The sequence below is a fragment of the Cantharellus anzutake genome (assembly GCF_015039405.1).
Source record: "Cantharellus anzutake strain C23 chromosome Unknown EI90scaffold_21, whole genome shotgun sequence".
In the NCBI taxonomy this organism is placed as follows: Eukaryota; Fungi; Basidiomycota; class Agaricomycetes; order Cantharellales; family Hydnaceae; genus Cantharellus; species Cantharellus anzutake.
The window spans coordinates 363,879-385,403 of NW_024066971.1; the positions used below are offsets into that span (position 1 = coordinate 363,879).

Consider the following 21,525-nt stretch of genomic DNA (forward strand, 5'->3'; position numbering starts at 1 on the left):
GTTCCGCAAGACCTACAGAACTTGTGGGTATCCTTCCTCATCGACTTCCACCAGAAGTGTTGACGGAGGGTTTCCACTGTTTTCTTGGATCCTAGGTGTCCAAGTGTTTTGTGGATGTTCTCGAGGATTATTCCTCGAATGGACTTCCTTTCGTAGTTCCCTTTCGGGACTACTATTTGGGTCGTTCCTCCTTCTCCAAGTCGGGTTATCAGCCCATCTTTTATGGAGAAGTTTTTGAAATTTCCCGGGTTCTCTAGGATTTCCCGGTGGATCTGGCTTTTCGAGTATCCAGATTTTATTGCCTCAATGAGGTCTTTCTCTTCGAATTGTTTTCGAAGGTTCTCTTCTGGAATTATGATTTCTTCCAGATTTTGGGCACTCCCCCCTAGAGTTTCCTCTAGGTTATTGCTCCCCCTAGAGCTTCCTCTAGGGTATTTCTCGCGCATATCGCTGCAAGTCTCTTTCTCTCTGAGTTTTTACTCAGGGTACTGCTTAGTAGCAGTTCTTCATATTCCTTGATTCTGTCAGGGATAATGTCTTCTGCATTTTTGTCCAGGTGGATGTCCGCCGACACATAGTCGTCGAAATGCAGGTCCTCGTCTGTTGACGAGTTGTAGTATCGTGAGAGTGTATCTGCCACTTTGTTCTTGTGGCCTTCCATGTATTTTATTTCGCAATTGAAGCTTGCGAAAAAGGCTTGCCATCTCAGGTGTCTACCTGAGTTGTGGTTTTTTGCTTTGAAATATTCCAAAGCTTTGTGGTCCGTGATTACTGTGAATTCACGGCCTCCCATGAGGTCGTCTTGCCATCTCATGAGTGCTTCGAGGACACCCAGTGCCTCGAGCTCATAGGCGAAGTACCTACGTTGTGTGTTGGTGAACTTTTTGGACATGAATGCGGCCGGGCGGCAAGTCTGCCACCTTTCGCCTTGTCCAATTAATGCACCCATGCCTGCTGGGCATGCGTCTGTTATGACCCAGACGTGGAGTTTGGTCCTCTCTTCTTCTGAGAGGCTTTCCGGTGGGTTCCACTGGATGGGCTTCAGGATCGGAGCCCTGCATGCTAGACGTTTGATCTCGTCAAAGCATTTCTGGTGGAGTGGTGTCCACCTGAATGTCTGCTTGTTTGAGCAGATTGTTTGCAGTGGTCCTGTGTAACCGCTGACGTTTGGCATGAATATCGATAGATATTCTACCATTCCCAGGAATCTTAGGACTCCTGTGTGGTCTACTGGCTCTCGCCAGTTGCGGATTTTTTCCATTTTATCCACTTGAGCATGGATGCCCTGTTCGTCCACACAGCTTCCTAGAACGTCTAGGATTGGGGCAAATGGCTGGAATTTTTTCCGGCTTATGTAGAATTTCGCCCCTTTTAGGCAAGTGAACAACCACAATAGTGCTTTATTGTGATTTTCCACCGAGCTTGTGCTGGTGAATATATCGTCGAACCAGACATGTAGGCGTCTGCCTACTTCTCCTCATAGTTCCCAGGTCAGTGTGCGCTGGAAGGTGCAGGGAGCGTTGCAGTCTCCTTGCTGCATCGTGTTCAAGTTGTACGTCCCGTGGGGCGTAGAGAATGTTGTCCTATGGATGTTGTCTGGGTCCAGGCGTATTTGTTCGTACGTGTCCGACATATCGATCTTGGATCGGTATGTTGCTCTGGTGACTGATTCTTGGATCAGTCGCATGTCTGGCATTGGTGTGACGTCGAGGATCGTGTTTGAGTTACGATTCCTCGCGTCTATTACCGTGCGCAAAGATCCATCTGCTTTGCAGATGCACAGTAGTGGGCATGCTCGCTCGCTGTTCGCGGGATACCACCATCCTGCTTTTACATAGCGATCTATTTTGGTCGCTAGTGCTTCCTGCAGTGCTGCAGGACATCTCGGGGTGTTTTCCCAAAATTTCTTGTTTGGATCCTTCAATGGGATTCGATGGTTCACCTCCCTCAAGGGAGGCATTTCTAATGGCGCTGGCGCCATTACGGTTTCGAATTTTTCTCTCCACCACTCCCTGAGTGTTTCGAACTCGGGGTTGTTCATGGAGAGACTTTCCAGGTGTGGTACATCTGGAAGTTCTAGTCCTTCCGGACTAGGATTGGGCCAACCTTCAGGGTATTTTCTTTTGATTACCCTGAGGTGTGTTTCAATCCTGCCTCCCTGTCAGGGGGCTTCTTTTTTGGTTGTTCTCGAGCTCTTGCTCGAGTTTTCCATCCGTGTGATCTCGTCACACGGTCTTCGCTTATTCCAAGGGTGTCTATGTTGCCCTTGTTCACCGTTCTCACTTTGTGGGACCGGAAGTCTAAGCTTACCTGGTTTTTGTTTAACCAGGGGGTGCCGAAGATGGCGTCATATCTGTCGATGTTGATTACATCGAAGTAGTGTTTTTCTATGTGGCCGTTGATCTCAATGTCCACGTTTGTTCCGAACAGGATCTGTGATCTTGTTCCTTTCGTCCCCATTTGAAGGACGACTGGGTTCTTCAATTGGAGAATTGGGATGTGGACTGCATGGACAAAGTCCAGCGATAAAGCGTCCGTTTTGGCTCCACTATCAAATAGCGCATAGGCTTTTATGCCTGCTATTTTTATGTGAGCCATTAGCATTCTCTTCGTTGAGAGTGGTCTGTTTGCGGGGTATTTTCCCACATCTTTTGAGATGCGGAATTTTGCATCAAACAAGGGGGACTGGGTTTCGATGGACTTTTGGTCCTTCTTCCCTTTGTCCTTGTTTTCCTTGGGTACTTTGGTGTATTTCCCCAAGGCGTCTTTTCTTGGTGCTTCCACCAAGGCTTTGGCGACTTTTTCGTCTGCCATGTTTTCTAGCTGGCGTGCTACAGCCAGTTTGATTTTGTAATTTATGTCGTCGTGGTCAACGACTGACATTGGGCCCATCCTTATGGTCCCAACGTTGACTTCCTCACCCTCTGAGTTGGGTGAGTATTGAGGTCCTTCGTATGGGTCCTCTACTTCGAAGCTTGATGCTTCGGAGTTACCAGAGTTGTTCTCTGGTTTCTCATCTGATGAGCCTTTTAATTCTTCATCTGTTGAGGTCGCGATCTCCATGGCAGCTATGCGCCTTAGTTTTTCATTGCCTGTTACATTGTGTCTTGGGCAATCTTTCGTTTGCCCTATTTTGCCGCATTTGCCGCAAATTGGAACTGACTTTTGGTCAGTTTTCCTCGAGTTTTTCGAGGATGTATCCTCTTTCCATCTGGGTTTCAGCTCTTCAGCCTTCTTTCCTGATGGGAGGGCTCTACCGCAGCTCATGGTTTCCGTGGTAGTTGTTCGGGTATAGTAACCTGATTTGTAGGCTGAAGACATCTTCAGCCCGTTGATTATCTCGTCTACACAAGATATTGCTTTTAACATCTCCTTGTTTGAGGAGAAGTCTGCTCTGATTCTATCATGAGCAATCATTTCCCTCTTCCATTCGAGGGGAATGTAGTTTAGGAACCTGGCATTGAAGGACGCCTGGTCTGGCAGCGTCACCATCTGGGATGCTGCTTTGGACAGTTCTAGGTAGAACTGTTTTAGGCCTTTTTCCACTTCGTATTTGACGTTGCGGTACTTCTTTGTCGCGTTCAGCACGGCAGAGGCTTTAATGAAAGTTCTCATCAATATGTTGAGAACTTTGAGGAACATGCCCTCGTCTCCTCTGAGGAGAGTTTTGTCTTGGAGTCTAATTCCGAGGTCGAACACGGGCCCCCCTAATCCACGAATCAAGCAGTCCAGGTGGACTTCGTCAAATTGGGGACCTTTGCATCCTCGCGAGGCAAGGAATCCCAGTAGTTCTGTGAACCACTGCCAGAACGATTCCATGTCGTTCTCCCCTGACCATTTCTTGTCAGGGAATGCCAGCCCATTCTTTAGGGCTTCAGGCTTCACTCCTTCTGGGTAGGGAGTGAGTATTCTCACTTCGGCCATTCTTATGGCCTTTTCGTACCATTTCTCCAGGTACTCTTCTTGCTCCCCTGCCTTCGCGGGGTCGCTATCCAATGGAGATCTCTCCTTTGGGGGGGTTTTTGCTGGGGGAAATCTTCCTCGCAGCATTTCTTTGGTTTCAGGAGAATTCACCTGAAGTTGTATTTGTATTCTCTCATTGTTTTGAGAGGGTGTGATTGAGTTACCTCTCTGTTCGAGAGGTCCATCATAAGTGGACGTTTGGCCGAACCTTTGGTATGTGCCAATTCTCCTCCTAATCTCTGAACGATGCCTTCTTTCGGCATCGTCTTCTCCTATCCTTGGGAGAAGGATCTCCTTGGCATCTCTGTCGAGTTGCTGATGATATTCCAGTGTGCTTTCACTGGTGGTTCTTTTCGTGAATTTTTCACGAGTTCTATTTATGTCCTGGACCGTGGTCCAGGGGTGTTTATTTGTTTCCTCACTCTTCTGTGAGAAATTTATTTCCTTCAGCAAGTTTGTTTGTTCGCTGATTTTTTCAGTCAACGCATTGATTGCGTTGGCCATTCTTTCTAGAGTTATCTCTAGACGGGCCGTACTGTTATGGTTCGTTTCCTCAATCTTTTTTTGGATCGAGTTTATCGCATTTATTATGCACGATTCCTGGTTTTCCAGGAGGAAGTTTGGTTGGGCGAGCAGAGACTCTCCCCAGTTGACATTTCCGCTTCTGGGGGTTCCAGAATGGGTTCTTGGAGTGAACACTCCACGCTCGCTTTGTTTAGGCGAGGCCGTTGCGGAGGGTGCTTCCCTTTCATAGAGGGGTCTGTTCGCTGGTTTTTCCTTACTTTTGCATAAGGCTTCCTCAGCGAACTCCCTCATTTCACTTCGCCTCCTCTTCATTATCTCGGAGACCTCCTCCAAGGTTGGCAACCTTGCCTTGTCTGGCATGGTGTGTGGGAGTGTAAACAGCAGAAGTTCTTTTGGAGCTTCCGTGCTCTGGGAGATCCTGCTCTCAGGGCATATCTTCGCGCCTTCTCGGGCTTTTAGCCTGAGAAGAAGTTGGTCTTCACTTTCCATCCTCCATTCAGATGGAACCTGGAACAAGTCCAGTAGTTTTTCGGATAGCCGACGTGGGGGCTCTTCCCTTTGTTTCCCTTTGTCTGCCTTTGGGGCTTGACTTGGGGACATGAGGGGGGACTCCAGGGGATAGTGGGGCCCTGGAGTTTCCTGCGACTCTATCCGATCAGCTTTTTGGGCTGATCGTTCAGCGCTTACGCATTTTTCACACAAGTCAATCACCTCGTGAGGAGGTGAGGGATCTTCCCCAGCTTGGGTTAGATCGGTATGTCGTGGAGTTCTGGGGGTATTTGGCCCCGCACTTACTCCACGTAAGTTTCTAAAACCTTCAGGGACCAGCCCTGAGGTGGTTGCTAATGCCGGATCATGTTGATCCTTGTCGTTGTCTGATGACGGCTTTTGGTTTGAATCTCCCATGATGGGAGATTGCGGTTTCTTAATAAACCGCTCGTTTCTTTTTAGTGTCGCTGCAGATGCGACTTTGCCCTTGCGGGCGTGTTTAGGCGCCATAGGCGCTTCCGAGTCAGATGTTAAGATTATGTAGTTGTTGTGGGTTGTGTTGTAAAACACACCTCTTGCACTTAAAAAAGTGTGAGGTCTTTGGGTAGCTCAGCACACAAAGCCATAAGTGATACAAGTATGTGTATTTTATGGTGGTGTGTAAGCAGTTACCCGGAGGTTCCCGCTTACCCACGCGACTATATGTATCTAATTTACATATGACTTGGGGTTCAGGGCTATTGCCCTGACAGACACCCTGGACGACTTCCCGCTACACCTAGCATGCGCACCTGCAGCGGATGCCCTCGGGATCCCCTGCGGGGATACCCAGATGGCTGCAGCTCTCTCCATAGATGACGTGGCACCTGTCATGTGACCCAAGCTGCATGTACATAAATGTACCTGAAGTGGGAACTGAAGAAGTAACCTTCTTCTCACGTTTTCCACTTCAGTCTAAGTGGCCAGGGACTACAGTCCCAGATCGGGCCCGTCAGTACACACGCCTGCTTCGTTCCCTGCGAGGGTCCCTCTGCCAGGCACTACATCCAGGCCCCCTCCACCCCGGACGCGTCCCTGACAGCAGAAGAAGGTTTCAACCTCGTCTCCCCCACCTCCCCCATCTCCCCTGCCTCCCCAGCCATGGTGTCAGAAGAGCAGAATGAGGAGCTGCTAGCTCGCTTCCAAGAACTCCAAGCCATTGTGGAGAGCCAGGCCCACAACCATCCCCCGCCCCCACCTGCTCCAGCACCCGCTCCCGCGCCAGCCCCTGCACCCGCATCCGCGCCCAGACCCAAACCACCCAAGGTCACCCCCCCACTCCCTTCTCAGGAGCCAGCGAGGACCTCGACCACTTCAAGGCCGAGTGCAGGATTTACTTCCACGTTCACACAGCTGAATTCCCCACCGCCCTCTCCCAAATTCTTTTCGTGCTGTCCTACATGAAAGGAGGACCCACAGGGGCATGGGCAACGCAATGCACGATCACATTGCTGACAGCTGGATCCCCCTCCCTCACCATGGACGAGTTCAACACTGAACTCGATGCCATGTTCCAGGACCCGAACCGGGAAGCCACAGCCAGACAGAAGCTGGCAGCCATCCGGCAGGGAAGCGACTCTGTGGACAAAGTTATCCAAGAGTTCGAGATACTGGGACCCGCCTTGAGGCTGGGCGATGTGGGACTAGTTGACTGTTTCAAGCAGGCCATCAACTCCCACCTCCGGGAGAGCATATACCGGCTCTGCCCCATGCCCACTACTTGGGCAGAGTGGAAATGCGAGGCCACCCTCCTAGACAACCAGTGGCGACGCTTCCAAGCCACCCAACCGTGTGCGTTTCCACCCAAACCCCTGCTCCCATCAACCCGACCCCTGTCGACCATGACCCCACCTCACGCACGACCCACACCCATGCCCCCTCGACCTGCACCCGCTCCTCCACCTCCTACCCCAGCAGCCCGCCCCACAATGGGAGCAGGCCCACAGCCAATGGATCTCGACCGCTCGAGAACTGACCAGAGGCAGTGTTACAACTGTAACACCCCAGGGCACATCCAACGAGACTGCCCACACCCCAGGGTCCGTCGGGTGCAACGCCTCCACCCTGAAGACCTTTGGGCGCTGATGGAAGGGCTGAAAAGGCAGTTGACTGAAGGACCAGAGGCAGAAGAAGCAGAGCTGGAAACAGAGACTCAGGGGGATTTTCAGGAAGGCGACCGGTGAGGGATGCGTCCTGGCCGCCCGTAGAGGATAGCTCGTGTCAATACCGCAGCATGCATAAGTCAGCGCCAATGCCAAAACTTCACCGAGTTATCGCAAAGAAAAAGAGGAAAACCGCATCCTCAACCCATGAGAGTAGAAGGACCACAGAGGGAATGCCCGAAGTGGTAGTATCCCCATGTTGGAATATCAACAATCGGTTCCGACGACGGAGTGGCGAGGACGGTGTTGATTGTTGGTGGCGGAAGTGAAGTTTTGGGGCACATCTTTTGCACCCCATTTTTCTTCTTTGTGCGACGGGCTCGCCACTGGTGTAGTTTGCGTATAAGAAGGGAGTTTTTTGGACTCCCTCTCCCTCAGATCTCTAACACGAGTCTGAGGTGAGATAGATTTTATTATTCTTTACAAAAATTGTCTAACTGTTGGCGCAGACACTTACGCGCCATAGGTACATACAATTTATAGATCTCTAACACGAGTCTGAGACACTTACGCGCCATAGCCTTATATTTAAAACCCCGCCCGCTATCTACGTTCTTTCCAAGCAATCCCCCAGGTCCCTTAACCTCACGGTCAAACTGACCACCCTAACCTCACTCGTGTCAGTGTCTGTATCGGCCCTCCTAGACTCAGGAGCCACCAGGAACTTCGTGAGCCCCGAATTCGTCCGGAAGCACAAGCTGGAGACAACCCCACTCCCGCAACCTATCCCCGTCTGTAACGTTGACGGGACCCCAAACGAGAATGGAGCCATAACTGAGGAGCTGGAAGCCCTCCTGACGTTCGGGCGGCACACAGAGCGAGCCTGCTTCGCAGTCGCAAACCTCGGGTGGCAATCCCTCATCATTGGTCACTCATGGCTGCTACACCACAACCCAGAAGTAGACTGGGCATGGCAGAAGGTCGTCATGTCTCGCTGCCCGTCCTCCTGCAGACAGCCACAAGCACGAGAGGACCAAGACCCTGCCCTAGAGCCTGGGGACGGGATCTACGCTGCAATCATCCCCCCAGGCTGGGGACACGACCTAAGAGCCACCACGACCCCCTCTCAGCGGATGGCCCAGGAGGCCCGCGACCCGGGTGCAGAACCCGCGTCGTTTGAGACGCTAGTGCCAGAGCACTACCAGGACTTCTGGGACGTATTCTCGAAGGAAGCTTTCGACCAGCTTCCCCCCCGGAAGCCCTGGGACCATGCTATAGACCTGGTACCAGATGCCAAGCTGCCTAGGGGAAAGACCTTCCCCCTCTCGCGGCCGGAACAGAAAGAGCTGGACGAGTTCCTGCGTGAGAACCTGCAGAACGGGCACATACGACCATCCAAGTCCCCAATGGGGGCACCAGTCTTCTTTGTCAAAAAGAAAGACGGGTCACTACGCCTAGTACAGGACTACCGGAAGCTGAACGAGATTACCGTAAAGAACTCGTACCCACTCCCGCTGATCTCAGACGTCCTTGCCCGCCTCCGGAGCGCCAAGTACTTCTCCGCCCTAGACCTATGCTGGGGGTTCAACAATGTCCGGATCAAGGATGGGGACGAGTGGAAGGCAGCGTTCGCGACCAACCGAGGGCTGTTCAAGCCCATGGTAATGTTCTTCAGGCTGTGTAACTCCCCTGCAACCTTCCAAACTGTCAGAGACCAGATTCGAGACGAAGGAATGTCTCCGTAGCGGAGGGCTTCGGCCTCAGCGACTTCTGCCAAGAGCGCTGTGCCTAGTGACATGTCCGTGCCCTAACTTACTGACTGGCAATTAGAACCTAGGGGGGTAACTCTAGTTGATTTTACTACTGGGGTGTAACCTATGTACAAGTGGGATATATATATGGTTACAGCGGAGACGGGTCCGCAATTGGCGGAGCCGAACGGAGCGGAGCTAACGGGGTTTAACATTAGCCGACTGAATATTACCGACAAGTCGGTTCGCGGGGTTAGCGGAAAGGCAGGCGATAACCCAGAAACGGAAAGGAGGGATAGGCCCGAAGGTGGGCTCTGCAGGGCAGGCGAGTGTATTGCCCAGCGGAGGCGGGGGTGCGCTAGCGGACGTCGGAGCTGTCCGGAAATCTTCGGGGCTCTGTACTTAGGGAGGCATAGGTAATAAATTGAAATGAGGGGGTGGTGACCATCGAGGGGTGCCGAGAGGATTGCGGAATACGGGGGCTCCGAGGTTAGTGAGGGAGGAGCGGAGTTGGAACGGAGGGATCGGAGGGACTGGAAGTCGATGGCCGGGGATGGATATGACACAAACGATGATGAACGATATCCTCAGGAACTTCATCGACTGGGAAGTCGTTATTTGCTACATGGACGATATCCTCATCTTCACGGCTACCCTAGAGGAGCACCGGAAGGTCATCCGGGAGGTCCTGGAAATGCTGCGAAAGAGGAGGCTTTTCCTGAAGCCGGAGAAGTGCAAATTCGAGCGGACCCGGATCGAGTACCTTGGCCTCATCATCTCAGAGGGTAGCGTTGCAATGGATCCCATAAAGATCCGTGAAGTCCTCGACTGGCCCACCCCAACCAAGGTGAAGGAGGTGCAGTCCTTCCTGGGGTTCGTAAATTTCTACCACCGGTTCATCAAGGACTTCTCTGAAAAGGCACGCCCACTCCACAAGCTGACCTGGAAGACCCAGGCTTGGAACTGGGGCACGGACGAAGACAATGCCTTCCACGCCCTTAAAGCTGTCACTACCGCCCCAGTCCTCTCCTTCCCCACTGACTCGGGCCACTTCAGGCTCGAGTGTGACGCCTCCAATTTCGCAACCGGTGCAGTCCTCTCCCAGCTCCAACCCAATGGGGAGTTCCACCCGGTGGTGTTCATGTCCAAGAGTTTCACGGACGTGGAGCGTAACTACAAGGTGTACGACAAGGAGATGCTTGTGATCGTCCAAGCCCTCGAAGAGTGGCGACACTTCCTAGAAGGTGCTGAGGAGAAAGTCAAGGTCTATACCGACCACCGCAACCTGGGGTACTTCCGGATGGCCCAGAGGCTGAATCAACGCCAGGCTAGGTGGTCCCTTTTCCTCTCTCATTTCCACTTTACCCTTGTCCACCATCCTGGGAAGCTCATGGGAAAACCGGACGCACTCTCCCGTCGTGCTGACCACCCGAAAGGGAAGGACGACAACGAAGGGCTAACCCTCCTCCAACCAGCCTGGTTTGAGGCTCGTGCAACAGAGGGAATCTTGGTAGAAGGAGAAGAGGTAGGAATTCTAGAGCAGATACGCAAAGCAAAAGACCACAATGAGAAAGTGGTAAAGGCAATGTGAGAGCTGGGAGAAGGGATGCTAAGGTCGGACAAATGGGAGAGGCAGGGTGAACTAGTTCTGTACCAGGGGAGGGTGTACGTCCCTAAAGACCCCCAACTCCGCCATGATCTTGTGCGGCTACACCACAATGCACGGGCGACAGGACACCCAGGGCGGTGGAAAACCCTGGAACTTGTCTCCCGTGACTACTGGTGGCCCCGGATGGCAGAGTATGTCAGGCGGTACGTATGCGGGTGTGACACCTGCAACTGCGTCAAATCTTTCCCCTCACGAAAAGTTGGGAAGCTCACCCCAAACAAGGTCCCCACCTGTCGCTGGCAAGTGATCTCAGTAGATATGGTGGGAGAGCTCCCAGAGTCCAAAGGCTATAATGCCATCCTGGTGGTAGTAGACCGCCTGTCCAAGCGTATCCACACGGTCCCCACCGTGACGACTGTAGACTCGGAGGGTATCGCATGGCTCTTTCTAGAGCACGTCTGGAGGCACCATGGGCTCCCAGAGGAGATCCTCAGCGACAGAGGGAGCGCCTTCGTCTCCCGCTTCTCGAAAGAGCTCGCGGACCTTCTAGGCGTCAAACTGACCCCTTCAATGCCCTACCACCCCCAGATGGACGGACAGACTGAGCAGGTCAACCAAGAGATCGAAGCTTATCTCCGGGTGTTCGTCAACCATCGACAGGACGACTGGGCCGACTGGCTCCTGCTGGCGGAATTCTCCTACAACAACCGCATCCACTCATCCACCCACCGAACTCCTTTCGAACTCGACACCGGCCAACACCCCAGGATGGGGACAGAGCCCACATGCACATCTGAGGTGGAAGCTGCTGACATGTTCTCATCGAGGATGATGAAAATGCAAGAGGAGGCGAAGGCCGCACTGGAACACGCAGCAGACGAGATGGCCCGTTACTATGACCGAGACCACAAAACAGCCCCAAAGTACCAAGAAGGTGACCGAGTCTGGCTCAGCGCACAAAACTACATGACTGACTGCCCAACCAAAAAGTTGGACCACAAATGGCTCGGCCCCTTCAAGATCGTCAAAGTCGTCTCCCCTGCTGCCGTCAAACTCCAACTTACCGCACACCAGAAGGGAATCCACCTGGTTGTATCCATAACGAACGTCAGACCACACCGCCCGGATGATATCCCAGAACGACCCACTGACCCCCGCCCAGGTCCGGAACTTGTAGACGGAGAAGAAGAGTACGAGGTCGAGAAGGTATTGGACTCTAAGTGGCTACGCTGGAAACTCTGGTATCTGGTAAAGTTCGTTGGTTGGCCAAGCTCAGAGAACCAATGGCTCCAACGGGACCACTTAGCCCATGCCCCCGACCGGATCGAGGAATTCCACAGGATGCACCCCCAAGCCCCAGGGAGAGAAAGAGAGAACCATCTGGCCGCTTCAAGGCGAAGCGGCTTAAGGAGGGGGTGATGTCAGGGCACACCCACCTGACCCGGGCCCACCCGGGCCCACCTCACCCGCTCCCCGCTACCCATCCTTCCTCCCTCCTCCTTCCTCCCTCTTCCCCTTCCTCCCTTTCCTCCCTTTTCCCTCTTTTCTCTTTCTCCTTTATTTCATTCTCCCTTTCTGTTTATTCTTTCTATTTACATGGACCACCTTCCCTTGTATCATTGTACTGTTGACCCGTCCGGCTCGGACACCCTGGACGACTTCCCGCTATGCCTAGCACACACACCTGCAGCGGATGCCCTCGGGATCCCCTGTGGGGATACCCAGATGGCTGCGGCTCTCTCCATAGATGACATGGCACCCATCATGTGACCCAAGCTGCATGTACATAAATGTACCTGAAGTGGGAACTGAAGAAGTAACCTTCTTCTCACGTTTTCCACTTCAGGTAAGTAGTGCAGTTCTTCCTTTTAATAACAATTCACGTTTTCCACTTCAGTCTAAGTGGCCAGAAACTACAGTCCCAGATCGGGCCCGTCAGTATGCGCGCCCACTTCATTCCCCACAAGGGTCCCTCTGCCGGGCGCTACATCCGGGCCCCCTCCACCCCGGACGCGTCCCTGACATACAGTATTCCTCCTTTAATGATAATAACAACTTTCCACTTCAGTCTAAGTGGCCAGGGACCATTGTCCCACATTGGGCCTGTCAGTATGCAGGCCTGATCCGCCCCCCACCAGGCTCTTGGCCCTGGATGCTACACCCGGGCTCCCTCAACCCCGGATGAGTCCCTGACACTTGGGGGGAAATCAAGTCAATTTCGGACTGAGGTTACAAGTTACTATGTACATTGTATATAAGGAGGGGTCTGGAATCAAAAGGAGCAAGGGTACTCTGAAAGGAGACAAAGGGAGCTGAAATGAGGAACAACACTGAAGGTCAAGGGTTTGACTCAATGGTGTTTCCCAAAGGAGGAGTGAAGGGCCAATGTCAGGGGATGACTCCCAGGTCCCCATGACCCTCCCCTATGGTCCACAGCCTACTGGTGTAACCAGCCCTATCCAGGGCACAACCTACTGTGGGTAAGAAGATGAGAAGGAAGCTAACTTCTCATCTTTGTCAGGGCACACACCCTGACTAGCCCGGACCCGCTACATTTCCCGCGCGCATTCCCGCGCCGCATGCTCCGTGCGCCACATGATCCGGCCCCGGATCCTGCCTTCATGTGAGCTTTTCCTTGTACTGTACTATAACGACCATTGGTTCAGTCACATGTCACACGCAAACTGTGAACTGAACTAAAGTAGGTTTTGTCACATGTCACAGCGAGACTTTGAACAAATAAATGTATTGACAACTGGTTCCCACGAAATCCGGGAGTTGCCGAAATCAGCAAATCAATTCAGTTTTAATTCAGTTTAAGATTTTCACGTGATGTGTGGCACATGTCACACTGAGGGATGAACTACACAAGAAGGAGGCGGCAATCCCCGAAAACCGTGGGAATGAACCTATGGTCGTTATAGTACAGTAATCGGCAGTGGTCATGAGGTCGCTGCGATAAACTAAATCCGCAACTGTTTCCCAGTCCCATCATTGGTACCTATCACTCGCACTAGACGATAACTCGATGGTTAGCCGTTATCTTCTCCTGAAGAGGCGGCTCCCTATATAAAGCAACGGATTTCAGGCCCTGCTCCTAGCAAAGTCATGGCCTTTCAGGATGGTACTGTCTACGTTGTGCGTCCCGACACATCTTAGCAAAGTGATAAAATTAGCGAGCCTCTGGGCAGTTTAGGAACTTGAGCAGCGGGACTGTCCTCGCGGGTGACAGCCCTAGCTATTCCTGGGTGTGTGATCGCGAAGAGTAGCGTTAAACAGGGTCTGACGAAACTATGGGGCCCCAGTTCGCCCCACTTTAATAGATCTCCTTGAGTATCTTATCTGTTCGGTAGGACTCACTACGTCGTGGGCTGGGAGCGCCATGATGGAATGGCGCAGCAGGTTTGACACTGCGTCTCATTGTCTCATAGTCAGCTCAATTTTTCCGTAGTGGGTGGTTGAAACCAGCACAAGCGAAGAGATCTACCTGAGGAATGTGGGTCATTCGGAGTATTTGAATATCTATGGTGAGCCACGAAATGGAGCTCTTGCTGTTGGGGCCTCCAGACCCAGAGCCTGGCAGGCTATCTTTGATGGAACTCACTGCAGGTCAGCCAAGAGCGTTTCTTCTGGAAGATTCATTCCACCTATTAATAGTCTGCCCGATCAGGCTTATTTACCCTGGAACGAGCCTCTGTTTGGACCTCGATTCTGGTCAGACTGGCAATGGCACGACAATCTCTCTGCAAACGTATGATCAAAAGCCCCATCAGCACTGGGATCCGGAGCTATTGGGGTCACCGGTAGGCGACAACTTGTTGAAGCTGGGTCTGCCATACGTCGTTAGTCACCGAGATCCTAGCGCTTTGGACAGAAAAACCTTATGCAATAATATAGATCCAAACCATGAAAGACTCCTCCTCAGCAGAACTTGGCGGAGATGACAAGGTGAGTCGCGATCTCGATCCCTAGTTCATCGGCGTCTAATACGTCCACTTGCCAGTGCGTTTCGAAAGTCACTCCATATTATTGCTTTCAGACTGAACGGGTCCTCTTCAATGTCAAGGTCTGTCATCCCTAACTCCCGTTCGCCTCAGCGACAAGGCCAACAGGTCCGGGTCTTCAGAGCTTAATCCGTTGACTTGCATCACATCTGACCCATTTGCCAAATCCAGTGGACCCTCGAACGCGCCTCGCCTGGACAGTTCTACATTAAGAGCCATCTTAACACATATCTCAATGTCGATGGCCCTTGGAGGAATTGCATGCGTGTCATTGCCTCCCCAAACAGACAAGCATGGAATATACGGCTGCATAGCGCTGCTTCGAACACGTTTAGGTCATTATCCCCACCCTACTGGACCTCGTTGTTTCGTTCCAGCTGCTAATTCCTCTTGACAAAAGGATCTTCTATCCAGGAACCAATTCTGCGGTTGGCTTAGATCGGAGATACACTAATCCTGGATCGATTCATTTGTGGGGATCGAACGGCTGGAACTCGGAGCAGTTATGGACATTCGGCCTGGCATCCGAGTGGAACCGTTTCAGCTTCGACAACCGTCCCTACTTGGTAAGTACCCGAAACTACTGTTGCCAAGGAACACGCTCGACAAGAATCGGACAGATTGTGAACCGTGAAGCGGGGACCGCAATTGGACCCAGCGATGATCAAAAGGTATATCTCCTGCGACATAGTTATTCTGTCTACATCACTGATCACTTCCCTCTTAGTTGGTTCGCATCCAGTGCAGCTCCGCCTACCGAGTTGACTCACATTTTCAAATTTGAAGATCTGTCATTGGGTTTCCAATCACCCCCACGCGCTGAATCTAGAGGTATGACAAGTCTCTTGCGTTGTGAGGAAATTCTCATCATAGGCGATGCATCGCTTTTTATAGTGGATGTTCGAGGCGACCGGGAGCCTTTATTTTATCAAGAGCATGTCCACTCATACGTACCTCGGCGTCGAAGGGGATGCTAAGCAGGGCGCGAAAATCATTTGCTCAAACTTTCCAGGAGCAGGAGTTTGGACTGTGAAAGCTGCTGACACAAGACATCCTACTAGTACAATATCCCGGTATTGGCTATTGCTGATCTAATGAGAAAAGGAGGAAGCGCTTATGATTTAATTTTAATTAGAATTTTCTGGTCCGATACGAACTTGGTTATCGGTTTTGGTGGTAGCTCAGTACAGGGGGACACGCCGGGGATGGTCCAGGACCCTGAGACACACAACCAGACGTCTAACACTTCAATCAACTCGCTACAATTGTGCCCAAACCAGGTAGACTCCGGACCTGACTACCGACTTTGGGTCTTCCGATAGGTATGAGGTATGCGGTACTACATCCTCTACGTTATATACATTTCCGCGGTCGCTCTTGATGTGCTTCTTTCGAAATTGTCCGTGTACCGTGTTTGTTGTAATCTACTTCTCCGTCGGCGGGGATAAATCTGATTGAAATCTGCTCTGATAAAAAAAACGCTGTATGAAAGTTGACCCTTGTCAAGATCATTAGTGGATCGACAATTTTCTTTTTGGGAAATTGAAGAATCGCATTTATCCTTACGTCGTCGTACTAAAGAGGTTTCGCTACAACAGACTGATGTACCAAAGGAGCTCATCTCCAGCACTTCTAGATACCGCGGCCGTCTTCTCCTGACGCCGATCTTACTTACGTGGTCTTCTCAGCAATTCCCATCTGGACCCACACCGCCCTGTCACATTAAGGTTGTTTCCTCAATACAGGGTCTCCGACACAACATGGGGGACACATACCTTGGAGTACAGGGTAGAAGCATTTTGTGGCCAAATTTTCTCAATGCCCTTTCGTCCCGCCGCACCTTTCCATGACATGGGCGGGCAGGCTCCAGCAGGTGCATCCTCCTGGCGAAGAGTGAAATCACTGAAAACTTGCAATATGCGCACCATCACTAAACGCCAAGTGAGTCAGGTATACCAATGTGACCAGAGAGAAAGGGTTCTACATACTGAAGCTTGCTTCATTATACGCATAGTTCTGGAGTGAGCCGTCAGGGAAATAAATGCTGGTTGGCACAAGACGAACGACGTACCTGTCCTAAACAAATTCTGGGTCCAGCGTTGAAAGGTACAAACTTGAACGGATCAGCGACCATCCTCTTCACTCGCTCTTCGTCAATCCATCTCTCAGGGTCAAATTCTTCAGCATCGTCCCCCCATAGGTCTTTGCGCCGTTGTATGACAAGAGGTAGGAAAATCATGCCTGTGTCCCCGCCCGGAATATACAAGGGCTTTCCGTGGGTGGATGCATCGCCTGGGACGAGACACGGAGATTTAGTAGCACGGTAGTTGAACGGAACCGGCGGGAAAAGGCGTAATGTCTCGTTCAAAACTGCGCGTACTGAAATACGAGGTTCAAACAAAGGCCCAACTGGTAATCATAATAGTCACATACAGTATTTCATATGACGAATGTCCTCGAAGCTTGGTGGACCATTAGGGACATGTTTAAGGACTTCGGTACGGAGTTTGGTGGTAACTTCGGGGTGCATGCAGAGCATATAGATGGTGAAGGTGAGAAGCGACGCAGTTGTATCACGGGCAGCCAGAAGGATGTTGAGGAGCTACAAATTTGGTCCTCTTAGGTCCGACACAAAATGCAATCCCTTTGACGCATACCTCGTCGCAAATAAGTTTCATGTTACTCGTCGAATCCATCAGATGATCGATAAGATCTCCCTCATTGTCTCCGCACTTCTGAGAACCTCTTGCCTTTTTTCTACCGATCGCCGCTTGGAGCATGGGTGCCATCCAGCGGTCCACAACCACTTTGTGTTCCATCGTTTGGTCCGTGAGGAATTCTCTGGCAGGCCACATACTCCTATACGCCAACCTCTTTGTTATAATAATTTGAGCACTCTCAAAGGCGTGAACAAATCCCCCGTAGTCCCCTTCCACCTGTACCCCTTTCGGACCTATCACGGATTGACCTGGAATGGGGAGGGGAAGGTCTAAGGTGTTCAGATTGTTCGTTCCGAAAAGAAATTCGCCCGCTGCGTCGAGGGTGAACCGCCCAAAGATATCCTGAACGTCTATGGATTGATTGATCTCAGCGCGTGCACGAAAGTGCTTGATTGCTTTTTCAGAATAGTGATCAAATATGTTGAAGTCCCGTATCCGTTCACGAGCTGGGGTTCGGAGTCAAGCTTCTCAACAAGATAGAAAGAAGAGGTTTGAGGGGTCTGCGTACCGAAGAACGGACGAGTCATTGCTCTGTGAACTTTCGCCTTTGGCCAATCAGTTCCGAATATTCCTTCACCGAACATGCCATTAATCCTAGAATGAGCTGAATCTCCAATCCAGACACTTGCGCGGGTGAATGGACGGACCTTTCGAGATTCGAAGGGCCTTTCATGAAGTTGTCAAAATTCGTTGCCAGCATCATCTGCACTGTATGATGGTTCCTGGTTACAAAGGAATCCTCCCACCATAATCCCAGGTTGAGTGTATCGCAGCCGTTCTCATCCAAGAATTGCTGATAGTGTTCAGTGGAATATCCTTCTCTAAGGATATCTAGTGAACTGGGAGATGGTGTAACTCAGTGCATCTGAGTGGCCCGGAACGACCGGTGATGACTGACCGGAGGACGATATCGACGTTCCCTGGCCATTTACCCTTCATTCTGGGTGGAAGAACTGCACCTAATTTCGCGGCTTCCCGAGAGTGCTTAAATCGTGTATACTGGACTTTGACGGTCCAGTACCCAAGACATGACACAACATAAAGAACCAATCGCAGCAACAAGGATGCTCTGAAGTCGGACGGAAGGATGAAGCGAGTCGCAAGCATGGAGATGATCGCTGGCGGCCACAAGAGGCTCGTGAGTTTAAGCAAGAACGTGTAGCGATAGTTGTACATAGGGGACAAAAACCGTTTCGGCGCTGCCTCTCAGAGAGTTGGGGAAGGACTTGAGAAGGCAGCTGGAAGTTTGGGAAATTTCGTTGGCTCTATAAGTAAGTGCGTGGAACTCGATTACACATGTCAGGGGCGGCACTCTGAACTTTCCGATGATAACCGGTCCAATAGAGGCTGGTAGCCTGGCATGGCTATTGGAGAATAGTGCTACGTGTCTGCAGTCCCTGCTTAGGGGTAGGCAGATGACCAGCTAAGGGTGGTTCCCTAAGGAAAGAGTGGGAACCTGCCCACGCGATAATCGGGACATTTTGCTAATATAGGTCCTACTTTAATTGAAAATTCAGCTCTCATGGGTCCTCTTATTGCCGAATCCGTCCTACATGAATGTCAAGCCCATAAAATAAGATCTAAATAACCGGTGGACGCCACTGGCGCTGCTTATGTAAACCGTAAGTTGGTTTTGGAATTTGACTCCGACTCATGAGTATATACTCCAATGGTCGTGGACCCGGCTGCCAGAGTTGGAGGTGAACTTGATCAAATGTATCGTCTACTTTGATGAAGCTCACCGGCTTACCGAACCCGTCCCACCGGAAAACGCATGGAGTCGTTGTTTGAGCTGACAGATTTCCTTTTTTTTTTATCTACGAGCACTCATCTTTAAAAATCCGCTCCCTCGCCCATCAGTTCGCATTGCTCAGGATCTCCGCCTTATCACCGAGCTGCCGTTTGACCCATTTGTGGACCAAGTATTTGAATCTTTGGAACGACCTTGAAAACGTGGGCCAAACGAGTGCGATGGGGTTCAAACGTGTGTATGTGCCTACTATGTTTGCGGCAAATTCGAAATAGATGGTGTGTCCACCACAAAAACTGGTTGGAGCGGAAAGGATTGACGTTGCATCGTTCGCCAGAGTCAAACTGGTCGCGAAAGGGAACAAAGTATTTCACTCTCGCATCGGGATAGCACAACTCAAGCCTCGAGGATGTGTGGCTCAACAAGTTCTGCAGAACTCATCGAGTCGCACATGCTTTTATTGCCATCCCCGAGCATCGCGAGTTTATGCATGCCGGATCGCCCTCTGAACCCATACTGGCCGAGGCAGCAGCGAGGCATCTGAACGACCCTTCGAATGCTGGTGAAATAGAAATTCAAGGTCCAGAACTTCTACCTCGGGCGTACGGGAAGGAACTTCTTGCGAAGGGAGAGCGCGGGGAATTCTATGGTCAACTCATTCTGACCATTGCACATAATATCGTCCTCAGACAAAAACAGTACTCTTTGCCATTCACCTGACCCATCGATCTGTTCGTGTCCTCGATTTTCTCAAGGCTCTATTTGTGGCGGAATTCGGAATCGTGGTATTGAACGCTCACTCGGTGACGGCTAAGGTGGACGTCCCTGATTTTGAAAACAGCATTTGCGAATGCTTATATCTTTTTTTTCCCCGTTTAGCGCAGGTGTGCCTCCTCTCTCTCCGATAACTGTCAACACTCATACTGCTGTGTATTCAGGATTACTCGTTGGGCTCCTGCGAATATAGCCCCTTGCCGATTCCATTCCTGTCGCCATGCACTGCTCCTCTTCTTAGCTTGGTGATGGCGAGTAACGTCTGAGCACGAAGGCAAAGGCACCATCCTTCTTTCTTTGATGAACGTTGATGTCCATGCCGGTATCCATTCAGGGACAAGGACAGAAGGCTTGGCCCCCCAAGGACTTGGGCATGCTCCTTATCAACTCTACTACCTTGACCGCGCACCCGTACCGTTGTGTCCAAGGCTTTAGCTCCAGAATTGGATCACTGCAACTGGATTCCATTCCCCCTGCGCATTTGGTGACGAAGAGTAAAACGCTTGATTCAAAAAGTTTCCAAGAGGGTGTTATGGTTGGCGTAGGCGGGCTCCTGAATTGGCCATAGAGGACGAACTAGTGGTTCTCCAGCAAGTTTAATTTTGTGAGGTGGCGTGTGCAGTCACTCACTTCCGGCCTCCTTAGTATCCACCGGAGCTGATTGGCACTTTACTCGAAGTCGCGTTGGCAATCAAGTCAAAGGACTAATAGATCTCTTCAAACCCGCTGTCCTGGCGGATTTGGAAGCCCTCATTAGGTTCATTCTCAGTCTGTTGGCTTTATGCCTTGATTCATGTCAAGATTCATGGACTGACGCGACGCAAGCAATGTATCCAGGCGCACTGGGTCGAGTTAACACAAGCACTTGCCTGTGCAGACTGTGTGTTCTCTCGGCGGTGTGGTGGCGCGCAGACAGCCTCGCTAGGTGCCGTACGACGAGAAGATACGACGAGGCAACGAGGGCGAGTAAAAGATAAAGGGGTTGGCTGTTCCGGCAGACGCCGCACCCGAAAAGTCCCGCCCACTCGCCGGTCTCATCCATTGCTCTTTCTCCGATTTTCAGAATCAAATTGTAGTTCGAGGATTCTTCAGGGATCATCACCCGCTTTCCCGGGAATATCAAGCCTGCCTCAGACTCGTACCCAGCCGTCTCCGCTACGTGGACGCGCAAAATCTCGACTAGTTGTTGTATTAGAATTCAGTTGTAAAGTCACGTTCAAGAACATTACGAGATTTTGCGCGTCCACGTAGCGGAGACGGCTGGGTACGAGTCTGAGCCTGCCTACGACAGATGAGCCGCAAGCGGTCGTAGAAATAGCTTCACTTCCTGGCCAGAAGCGCCGGGGTATTGAGGATTATTTGCTCCTCTCGTTCATACAGGCTTCATCACTATCCGCCATTGGTGTGTGGGTGGGATATTGGTAGCCATCGTTGGGTATGGAATTTTGATGAGGTTCTCTGTGAGCCATTGCGTCTATCGTATTCGTTGACGTCGCATTGGTATTCTTTCCCTTTTCGGCAATCACGATTTCTCCAGCATTCGGAGGAATTAGCCCGTGTACCATCACTTGCATCGACAACAATTCTGTCCCACCCGTCAAGCTCTTCTCTAATATCGACTCTCACTCTCAGCCATGGCCCAATATACACTCGAGCAGCAGCAATGGGGCTCTTCTTCTCAACAGGGGACTCAGTCACCCGCTTTCAACAACTTCCATTGGTCCCGAAATCCAGAAAAAATGAGGGACACCCCTGCACTTGGCCATTGCGGGACGCACTGGAGAGGCCCCCCCGGGCCC

The 21,525-nt window shown here is 51.4% G+C and overlaps 3 protein-coding genes across 3 annotated transcripts; 2 read left to right on the top strand and 1 right to left on the bottom strand.

The window, feature by feature from the left end:
- Positions 1–14,242: 14,242 nt before the first annotated feature.
- On the top strand, positions 14,243–15,517 carry EI90DRAFT_899114 (uncharacterized protein). The gene is made up of 7 exons (XM_039068210.1): positions 14,243–14,320; positions 14,376–14,426; positions 14,545–14,590; positions 14,654–14,817; positions 14,883–15,048; positions 15,103–15,153; positions 15,210–15,517. The coding sequence occupies exons 2-7, from the start codon at positions 14,419–14,421 to the stop codon at positions 15,264–15,266; spliced, it is 492 nt and encodes a 163-aa protein (XP_038916445.1). The 5' UTR covers positions 14,243–14,320; positions 14,376–14,418; the 3' UTR covers positions 15,267–15,517.
- A 649-nt stretch (positions 15,518–16,166) lies between these two features.
- EI90DRAFT_3123018 (cytochrome P450 monooxygenase CYP63) lies at positions 16,167–18,309 on the bottom strand (the record flags this gene model as incomplete). The annotated part of the gene is made up of 9 exons (XM_039063556.1): positions 16,167–16,196; positions 16,258–16,412; positions 16,471–16,498; positions 16,554–16,861; positions 16,916–17,084; positions 17,140–17,648; positions 17,711–17,796; positions 17,850–18,041; positions 18,101–18,309. 9 exons carry the CDS (start codon positions 18,307–18,309, stop codon positions 16,167–16,169), a joined length of 1,686 nt encoding a protein of 561 aa, XP_038916446.1.
- A 1,344-nt stretch (positions 18,310–19,653) lies between these two features.
- Positions 19,654–19,836, top strand: EI90DRAFT_3055808 (uncharacterized protein; the record flags this gene model as incomplete). Its single annotated transcript, XM_039060175.1, has 1 exon — positions 19,654–19,836. A coding segment is annotated over one exon (183 nt), but the record flags the coding sequence as incomplete, so codon positions are not given.
- Between the last annotated feature and the right edge of the window lie 1,689 nt (positions 19,837–21,525).